An 11090-nucleotide genomic window follows, 5' to 3' on the forward strand; every position below is an offset into this window, starting at 1 on the left:
TTTGAGGGAGGAAGAAATTGGGCCTCTTTCATTTGGGCCTCTCCTTTTCTTCTTTTGGGCCTCTATAAATTAAATGCATGGGCTAAGGTTTTGTTAATTAATGGACCAATTCTTTAGATAATCTAAGGAGTTGGGCTAATAATTAAAATAAAGTGGGAGTTTGCTCTAGCCTAATTAAATCATGAGCCCACCTACGTTGCTAAATCAAATAATTGAGGTTAAGTAATGATCCGCTAATTTATTTCCACGATGATAAATTTAATTCCCGGACGTTAGTATTAGCGCTCGAGTAATTTATGGTGCGAAATGATGAAAAGACCTCGAGTCTATTTTAGTACTCAGGGACTCTTTTTATGAATTAAGGAAAAGGAATAAAATAATCACGCACTTAGGATGCATCCATGTTTAAGCTTAATTGATTTATCAAAATCTAATTAAGTATCATTTTATTTCCTAAAGGGACGTCGTCACGCGTCGTCTAAGGCCAAGTTAAAGAACTTACGGATAGAGATTTTGCTTTGAGGTGGGCATTTCTTTCAAACGTGATTTCAGTATGAAAATGGAAAATCTTTGCTCAAGTATATTGTCATGCCATGTTTTGTTTTATGATTACCTATCTGCTTGGCTATGCCAATTTAAGTTAAATCGAATTCGGGTCCCAGTAGGGCCACAAACCCTACTCGGACTAGTGTACACATAAGGGGATCGTGAGCTAACAAAGGAGTTGGCCGGTCCAGTGACCGTCGTGGAATGTGGCCACATTCCCGGTTCACACAAAGTTCAGATATGGTATACCCATGTTATGTGATTGCGCAATCAAAATCTTTACTAAAGGAAAAGTATTTAGTGACTCGGGTCTTTTAAATAAAACCCCGTGATCACTCAACTGTGGCTTGACAAATAAAATAGAACTGTTTTTGGCAATATGCCCACTGAGTATATCAAATACTCAGCCCTGCATGTTATTTTCAAATGTGCAGGTTGAACGTGGACGAGAAGGCGAAGGTGTTGGGAACGATCCCTAAATAAGTAGATAGGTAGCCCAGGGTAGTGTGTCTCCATACATACTACCTTGTCTTGGCCTCTTCCGCTGCAGTAGAACTATGTTCAATAAACTTATGCTTTTAATCTTGATACTCTGGTTCTCTTTTGACTATGTACCCATTCGCCTTTGAAACTATCACCTCGAGTTGAATTATTGCTCTTATGTTTATTTCATGATTGATGAGATTATTTTAGTCACGAAATAGCTACGCTCACTAGTACTAGGGAGATGTGGTCGTGACAGAGTGGTATCAGAGCAACGTTCTTTCGCTCTGGACCCAAGAACCTTCTTTTCAAGCCTTAGTCTAGAATGATGGTACTAGACTAGAATAGTACTAAAATGGAAAGCTTAAAGGGACCCAACACCTCGACTCGTCACGTTCAACTGCAGCAATGAGGTAAGAAAGAAGTTCTTACCAGAAAATTTTCAGTTATCCATGAAAGAACTTGATAAGAGGAAAAATGATTTCTTTCTGAAGATGTTGTGAAAACATTCAAGGTTTTCAAGGAAAAGCATGTAAATTTCAATTTTCCTATGAACTATGGAATTTCAAGTTTAAAATGTTAAGCATAAGGATGTCTTGAGACAAATGCTAAAGTATTATTAATTACGCATGCTCGATTATGTGAAGTATGATGATAGATTAAGAATTTTTAGAAAGTTACGAAATGACTAATGCATGCGAACATAGTATGCCTAAGAAGTACATTAGGCTGAACGCTCTTGAACAGTGATACAAGTTGATGACTTCCTTTCCGCTTTCCTAAGCGATAAAACGAACAAGTATATGCAAGTTAGGGCAAAATCCTAATTTTTTAAAATGAGGAAATATAGGTGAATGGGTCTAAAAGTGGAACCCACACCTTTTCCTCTACCATATGTCTTGACGAGACCACAATCCATGATGTTGTAATTGGAACAATTCCAAATGTACAATAATGAACCTAACAATTTATAAATAACCCATCTATTCTTAGATGGTAACGATCACACGAGATACGAGAAACTACCTACGGCACATGGGCGTCTGTTGAACGTTTTAAATGATGAGAACAACATGAAGTTCCATTTGTCATTATGATCTCAATCATAACCAAAATGAGCGTACACTCGATCCAGTAAAGGAGATGTGTCCTTACACGAAAAGATATCGTACCTACGATCTAATTAAGTGATCCAGTCTTGCGTAGCAAGTCAAAGAGGCTACGAGATCTCGAAACAATACTTATAGCACGCTGTGAAGCACAATGGAGAGTGCAATGTCTTACGAGAAAGACCGTTCTGACGTATCGAGAACATTATGAAAATATGACCTTCAACGGCAGTTATTAGTTATAACACCAAGAATCCTAGCTTGGAATGTATGGTTTCCTAGAACGCTCTGATCATGTTCGAGCTCCGAAAGAACAAACAAGAAAGTGTCACATAACTGGAACAGATGATTATAGTCAACAGTACTTACTTGGATTCCCATCGATATCTTTCTATGAACCTCCTTAATGAAAATGCCCTCGTCTACTTTAGACTCCAGATTGACTCGCATTTATGCAAGTAATGCCTCATTTTTTCCTTTCCTATGAAAGTTGTGACTCTCTTTTAGTTTGTTGGCTATAGTAGTTGAGCTCATTATTCAGAAAATGTAAAATGTTGACTTCTTAAGCTCCGGTCATAAACCTTCGATTCTAAAGTTGCTTACGACCATGCCCTTCAAAATAATCTCATTTTGAACATCCTTAACAAGGGTGTATTGCCGTCTATTTAAGACTTTTGATTGACTCATGTTTTTACAAGTAATAAGTCGCTATCATTTTTCTTCAACGAAAGTGGTGACTCACATTCAAATCCTAAATTCAGAAGAACTCATATGTTCCCAATTATCTTTGTTGGTTGTTGTCTCCTACGACCCATCATTTATAAGATCAATATCCTGGTTTCTTTAACTCTCATGATGTAACTTAACCCTTAAGTTGCTTATTGTTCTGACATTTCTCCTCAGAGAATGGCACACCTCCTTACTTGGCAACCATATTGTGACTATTTCGTTCTTAGTAATCCCTCCGTCCCAGAAAATTTGTCACATTTTTCCATTTCCGTCGGTCCCAAAATATTTATCGCATTTCACTTGAAAATATTTATAGGAAAATAATAGAAACTTGAAAATTTTGTCATGGAAAAACATATTAAAAAAGGAGTTTAAATTTTACGATGCATTGAATGTCACATCGCATGATATGTGATTTGGATAAACAAAGTTTTCCAAGTCAATCTGTTTTATTATATTAGAAATTTAGAAAGATAGTACTAACATATAAGTGAGATACTACTTTGTGCATTATTTTTTTTAGGTAGTTATGTCTTTTTCTGTTAAGAATCATTTATTTTCCAGTTATTAATCTCTTCTTTTTCTTTCGTTCAAATCTCTCCATCCCAACCATTTGTTTTATTCATTAATTAATCTATTCTTTTTCGTTAGTTCAAATCTCTTCATCCCAACCATTTTTTTTTTACTTTATATATGTGGTGTAAATTGGCAATTTTTGTTTTTAGGCTCATATAAAGAGCCATTCTTTTTATTTATTAAAACTTCAGACTGATTTCAATGTGCTCTTTAGTTTTCTTTGTGCGGTTCAAGAATTTTTCAATTTTGTTAGGCTTGAGAATTGTTCTTACTATCAGATATTTATATACGTAAATACCACCAATATGGTATATTTATCGACGCGGCAAGAATTACTTATAATTTATCTATGTTAATTATGAATCAATATCTTATTATTGTTTGTATTTTTCGACTCGACAAGAATCACTAACAATTTATCCATAAATATTCATTTTCTTTGTTTACATCGATAGAATATTGTCAAGTTCTTGCATATTTCCAACCTTATATGTTTCATATACATTCTTATCTATTAATATTGTAAAGATAAAAAGTAGAAAAAAAAAAGTAGCAGTAATAAAAAAGCTGGACAGATAAGTACAAGATAATATAAAATTATTAACAAAATTTACAAAATGAAAATTGGAACGAGACGAGGGATGAGTTGATATTACCACCTAGTATTTGTCTTGAGTTTTGAGGTCCATCCAACTACTTATTTGCTAATTAAATATGTCTCGTGACTTTATTTACTCCATTCATCATGAAAAATAGTCATATTATGATATTATGTTATTTGGGGTGTCCAAAAAAATTACTCTCATTTTTGAAAATGTAAAATTTATCTCTCATACTATATCCATTTTTTCTCTTTATTTTTTTTACTTCACCTACTTATTCTTGTACTCTTTTCCTTTACCAATTTTATATTAAAACATATGTCGTCCACAAATGAGACTATTTTTTGTGAGTGGATGGAGTATTACTTATACAATATCCTATTTTTTGTATTTTTTATTTTTTACTTTTTTATCTTTACAATATTAATTGATAAGAATATTTATGAAGCATAAAGTTGGAAATATAAAAGAAATGGCCAATATTCATTAATGTAAAAAAAGAAAATGGATATTTATGGCTAAATTGTTAGTAGTTCTTGTCGCGTTGAAAAAAGGATATATATTGCTAAATTATACTAAGTAATTTTTGTCGCGTTGAATAATACAAACAATAATAAGATCTCGATTCATAAGTAATACGGATAAATTGTTAGTAATTCTTGTCGCATTGAAAAATACAAACAATAATTACATCTCCATCCATAATTAAGATTGTGGGTTGAATCGTTAAAGCACAACGGACAAAATGTTTCATTGTTAAGTGTTGTTGTTTGTATGCAACGTTCGATCGAATCCCGCATATGAATGTCCGATAGTAAGAACAATATATTCTCGATACATACCTATATAGTCCAACAGTAAAACTGAAAAAATCCTCAACATGGTCGAAACCACTAATAACACATAGAAACTAAAAAGCACTTTGAATCAAATATTTAATAAACAAAAAGAATAGAAAAACAAAATGTAGGGATTAAGAGATTTGAACAAAGGAAATACAAAAGATTAAATAATGGAAAAAGTTAACGCATAAAGACAGACCTACTAACTCAAAAAATAAAAGCATAACTGAAACACATTCCCAACCACTCAAGTAGTATTTGACTCACACACACCAACTAAGTCAAACAGCACTATCTCTTCTCATCCCACACTCCCTTTTTCTTCATTTATAATCCCCCCCTCCCCTCTTCACCCTCCTCACACACTCACTCACTCTGTTTACACACACATAAACACAGTAACACACAAAAAATAGATATAGAATTAGAGATGGAGCATCTTAACAAAGGGGCATGGACGAAAGAAGAAGACGAGATTCTCATCAAGCATATCACTGAGCATGGTGTAAGCAACTGGCAACATATTCCTAGAGCTGCAGGTATATATATCTCTATCATCTCATCTCATTATAATCTTGGTGTGTATGTATTTATTTTGATTTCTGCGGCAGGTCTGTTGAGATGCGGCAAAAGCTGTCGGCTTCGATGGAACAACTACCTCAGGCCTGATCTCAAGAGAGGAAATTTCAGCAGGGAAGAAACTGCAGCCATCATCGACCTCCATCGTTTGCTCGGAAACAAGTATATATGTTCTTCTCTCTATCTCTATCTCTCTCTCGCGCGCGCACAATTAATTAGTACATGATGCAGTTTCAACGAACAATGCAGAAAACACCAATTCTGTCAAAATTATTTGAAATTTGTACCGGGCTTGCACAACGAGCTGATGAATCATTTAAATGGAAAAATAGTCTTTTTATTGTTTTTAAGTTTTATTTTTTAAAGTTCTTAGGGTTTCTAAACCATTTATAATTAGTGAATTTCATTGAAGTAGTAAGTTTTGGTTATTATAATGTATTACAAATTCAAAAAATTAAGTCATTCTTATGGTGAGTTAGCATCGATATATATATATACCTTTTGTTTGTCATGGAATTAATATGAACTTTAATAGAGCTAATCATTACTAAGCAATTCATTAACTATCTTAATTAATTATGCAGATGGGCTCTTATAGCTTCCCAATTGCCCGGGAGAACGGACAACGACATCAAGAACTTCTGGAACACTCATATCAAACGGATGCTCATCGGCCGTGGCATCGACCCTCAAACCCACATAAACCTCAATCCATCACTATCGATAAACCAAAACCCTAGAATTTTCTCTACACATAGGGACGCGCCCTTGATGGTCAGAAACGACGCCGGTTTTAATGCTTTTACGGCTGTGAATCGTCGTCCTAATATCAATTTGGATATTTCCACCAGACCTCGTCCGCAAATCAATTCAGATCTTCCCATCAGACCTCTTCCACAAATCAATTTGGATGTATCCATCAAACCACGTCCCCAAATCAATTTGGATCTATCTATCAGACCTAGTTCCCAAATTAATTTGGATCTTTCCATCAGACCTCCTAATCCCTACTGATCTTCGAGTGAAGCTGCAAAACTAACACATTTTTTTGGAAATGGCTCTCAACAATTATTATTAACTAATTGTCATTGTGTCTGAGCTTGTACCCTTTGATTAAATGTGGAAGGTTTTGGCCTTTTTGATATAAAAATATGAATGCAATTTAATTTTCTCTTTGTTATTGATTATTAGTTCATAGTTAACCTTGCGATTTAGTCAAGTTTTTGGAGTTGAATTAAAACTTGCGTCGTATCTGAACGGAAGTAAGGCTCTATTTCGTATCATGAAATTGAGCAAGCGGAATCGGAATCGGTGTCATGAATTCAAAATCCAATGTTTGGTACCACGAAGTATTTGGATTTGGAATTGAATTACAATTCCAATTCCACAATTTGAATTTCATATCAAAAGTAGATGATAAAAGTTTCTAATAATTAAAAAATTAATATAATTAGGCACTTTCATACACTATACGCACACTGCACAAACAATGCACACACAAAGTCCATTAATAGGAGTCTCGTTAAATGGTGAAATAGTCTTTTTATTGTTTTTAAGTTTATTTGTTAATTTTGATTGTAGTCACGTATATAAATATCTGATAGCAAGAACAATTCTCGATAAAGATATAGTCCAATAGTAAAAATATCCCATTGAATGTACATAATCTTCCATCCAATGCAAAACTGCCAACAAAATACAAAAGATTCATCAACATGAGTAAAAACCCAACGTAGAAAACTGAAGAGCACATTAATTGTAATGAATTTAAATAGCTAATAAACAAAAAGAATAGCTCCTCATACGAGCCTAAAATTAGTAATCCCTCCGTCCCAGAAAATTTGTCACATTTTTCCATTTTCGTCGGTCCCAAAATATTTATCGCATTTCACTTGAAAATATTTATAGGAAAATAATAGAAACTTGAAAATTTTGTCATGGAAAAACATATTTAAAAAGGAGTTTAAATTTTACAATGCATTGAATGTCACATCGCATGATATGTGATTTGGATAAACAAAGTTTTCCAAGTCAATCTGTTTTATTATATTAGAAATTTAGAAAGATAGTACTAACATATAAGTGAGATACTACTTTGTGCATTATTTTTTTTAGGTAGTTATGTCTTTTTGTGTTAAGAATCATTTATTTTTCAGTTATTAATCTCTTCTTTTTTTTCGTTCAAATCTCTTCATCCCAACCATTTGTTTTTTTCATTAATTAATCTATTCTTTTTCGTTAGTTCAAATCTCTTCATCCCAACCATTTTTTTTTTTACTTTATACATGTGGTGTAAATTGGCAATTTTTGTTTTTAGGCTCATATAAAGAACCATTCTTTTTATTTATTAAAACTTCAGACTGATTTATGTGCTCTTTAGTTTTCTTTGTGCGGTTCAGGAATTTTTCAATTTTTTTAGGCTTGAGAATTGTTCTTAATATGAGATATTTATATACGTAAATATGATGCACTTTTTATTTGCACTATAAATACCTGCAAGTATACAGAGTAGGTATAGTATAGCAAAAGGTTAGTACCGGGTATCGAACACGGGGAAGATGTACACAAAGTGTCTATCTTCTACTAGAACTCAATTACTATCTGGAGAAACAAGAATTTTTGGAGACTTTTGAAAACAGTAAATATTAAAAACAGTAAACAACTAAATGCAAGCAAATCACGGAGAGAAAAGTATAGAGATAAGGGGAATTCCAGGGATGTGCTTTCACTTTTATGGTTATACCTTTCACTTTTATGGTTATACAAATTCCAAACTACAATACCCTAGCACAGTTAATACTTTGAAAGGACGAGTCACCTAGCTTATGCTCATGCGATACAAACGTTGATTACTAACATTAGGGTTGTCAATCCTAACACGTAACTCCAAAAAGCTCCTAAGACCCTTGAAAAGTCCTCACTCTCAATTAACAGTGTCGTTTTAAAGGAAGCTAACTGTAGTGTCTACTAAGTGGATCTAACTCGCTAGAACTTTGTCACAGTTATGAAGCAAGTTGTATTGAATCATACATAATTGTGTCACTCAATTATGAAGCATCATGATTAACTTAGGGAAGAAACAAAGTAAAAACAAAACGGATATTAAATAGAAAATGGAATTATATAACCAAAGTTGCTACTAACACATCCCTAGAATCCTATGAGTTTAGTTACACATGACTGAATAAACTAAAAACATAGATTGAAGGGAAAACAATTTGAACATAAAACTAAAGCAAATAAAACCCGTAGGTTGAATCCTTGTCGTTCTTGATGTTCTTGAAATCCTTCTCCAACTCCTTGCACAATTGAAGTACTCTAGCTTTTGATCTCTATGAATGTTGCAAGTAGTCACTCTCTTTCTCTATGAATGTGTTCTTGTTGTGTGAAAACTCTTTTTGATGAAGCTTGAGGTCCTATTTATAGGGGAAGATTATTCCTCATCATAGAAGGAAAAGATCTTCAAAGTTTGGTAAATCTTGGAGCAAATCTAGGGCTGGTCGGATTCGCCGCCTTTCTCCGGCGGGCCGCCGCACCTTGGCCGGCGGTCGCCGCGTTGGAGTCCAGAGACTCTGACCCTTCGGTGGCGGACCGCCACATGTCCTCCGGCGGTCGCCGGGCGAGACTCTTCTCCTAGCGTAAATTTCCGAGGCGGGCCGCCACATAGCTCTGATCGCCGGGCGCCGGCGGTCGCCGTACAACTTCGCGGCGGTCGCTGGTCGCCGTCTGACTCCAGATTTCCAGACTATGCGTTTTTACTCCCCTTTTCAGCTCAAATATGCACATTTCTCACAAAACACGTCAAAATACCAAAATGTATAGAATATGCAAATAATGGACATGTAGAGTGATTTTGATAACAAAAACGGACCAAATAATGGCCTTAAAACAGTGCAAAATCCGGGCGTATCAACTCCCCCAAACTTACATTTTTGTTTGTCCTCGAATAAAACACTAAAGACACAAGAATAGACGCACGGAATGCACAAGGACTAGACGTCATTATTGCCTCAAAAGATGAAAGAATAGATTAAGCATGGATTAACACAATCAAATCAAGCAAGGCTTAATAGTGCACTTTCATTACTAACTCGTGGAACACCTTGAATTCAAACACTCACATGTGGCAAACTTCCAAAGATGGGAAGTGTTCTTTCTCTCACTCTCAAAGTGTATAAAGGTAAAGTGTAAATCACTCAAATCATGCATCATGCAAAGTTTACCATAGGCTTGCTCAAAGTCTAATCCCTCCTCTACTCAATGTGATTAAGCATCAAAAGTCCGAAAGGTCTTTCTTTTCGGTTGTAACGTAGGCTCTTTGGTAGGTGAGGAATATTTGGCTAAAAAGTTACTCAAATATAAAAATATCCCAAGTAGAGTTAAGATGACTCCACTTTTCTAAAACTTAAGGCACTTCTAACACTTTATTTTTCTCCTTCAATTTACTTTCAATCCTTTGATTTTATTTTCTTTTCACAACCTTTCACACATTTTTTTTCTTTTGTTTTTACACATCCTTTCTTTTTTTTTCCTAAGATCAAGCACATATTTGGAATTTTTCTCAATTTCACAACTTGTACTTTCTTAATATTAAGCACACTACTTTTTATACTTTCCTCCTTATCTCTCCAATTCCTTTACAAAAGAAGATAACAAAAACTATACTAACCCAAGGAATTGTCCCCCCATTTATTTTGGCTTCCAAAGAAAAGGCTTAAAGGCTCAAAATTGGCTCCAAAGGAAAAATTTGAGAGGGTCGAAAATTTTGGATATAAAAGTAGCTAAGAAAAGACGGCCTAGCATCCTCCTAAATCAACTTAAACACTATGTAAACTTAGGCAGACTAGGAGCAAGTTCTAGAAACATATACATGCATACAGATAAATCACACAAGAAAGAATTTAAGGCTCAAATCTCACAAGGTAAAAGCACGATTCAAGGCGAACAAGCAATTCACTAATTATGCACCTTTTCACCCAACCATCATATCAAAACGTTAAGCCACACTTAAACATAGATGGAATATAATATCATTGGCAACTCGGTCTAATGTGTCCCTAAGCATGCGTGTTTCTAAGTTCTTCATGTTATGTTCATGACATGGATTCAAGAAAACATTTTTAGAACACAAAAATCTCCTACGGGTTTTTGGAAAATTAAAGCAAAAACAAACTAACAACAAAAAGAAAACCCTAAACTCACGGTCCACCACTTCATCCCCCCAAACTTATTTACAACAAAGTGTAAAATAAGTTTGTAGAGTCGGTAGGGACGTGAGTATACTACTGAAAAAAAAACGTACCCTGAAAAATTTCGCGTAGAGGTTGAGCGGGGCGAAAATTCGAAGAATTTCGAAAAATCGCGCTGGAAAATTGTGCCCAGGTGGCGGTCCGCCGCAGCTGTTCGGCGGTCGCCGCACGTCAAAGATGCTTTCCAGCGTTCAGGTGGCGGACCGCCGCAGAGCTTGCGGCGGTCGCCACGGAGAGGTCAGAACCTGCGAAAATTTTTGCAAAGCACAAAATTAAACCAAAACCAAAAATACTTAAAATTAAAGCAAAAATTGTTGGGTTGCCTCCCAACAAGCGCTCCTTTAGAGTCATTAGCTTGACTTTTACCCCCCTTTT

The 11090-nt window shown here is 34.9% G+C and overlaps 1 protein-coding gene across 1 annotated transcript; it reads left to right on the plus strand.

The window, feature by feature from the left end:
• Positions 1-5317: 5317 nt before the first annotated feature.
• On the plus strand, positions 5318-6519 carry LOC148932221 (transcription factor MYB7-like). The gene is made up of 3 exons (XM_089063692.1): positions 5318-5426; positions 5499-5628; positions 6051-6519. The coding sequence occupies exons 1-3, from the start codon at positions 5318-5320 to the stop codon at positions 6478-6480; spliced, it is 669 nt and encodes a 222-aa protein (XP_088919818.1). The 3' UTR covers positions 6481-6519.
• Positions 6520-11090: the final 4571 nt, after the last annotated feature.

The sequence above is a fragment of the Salvia hispanica genome, chromosome 2 (genome assembly GCF_029641045.1).
Source record: "Salvia hispanica isolate PSC_SH4W2 chromosome 2, Shi_PSC_v1, whole genome shotgun sequence".
In the NCBI taxonomy this organism is placed as follows: domain Eukaryota; kingdom Viridiplantae; phylum Streptophyta; class Magnoliopsida; order Lamiales; family Lamiaceae; genus Salvia; species Salvia hispanica.

What these genes read in the sequence shown, in the direction of transcription:
- LOC148932221 (XM_089063692.1), top strand. Translation starts at nt 5,318, where the DNA reads ATGGAGCATCTTAACAAAGGGGCATGGACGAAAGAAGAAGACGAGATT. An exon ending in ACATATTCCTAGAGCTGCAG is followed by an intron (nt 5,427 to 5,498) that starts GTATATATATCT and finishes TTTCTGCGGCAG; the next exon opens with GTCTGTTGAGATGCGGCAAA. An exon ending in CATCGTTTGCTCGGAAACAA is followed by an intron (nt 5,629 to 6,050) that starts GTATATATGTTC and finishes TTAATTATGCAG; the next exon opens with ATGGGCTCTTATAGCTTCCC.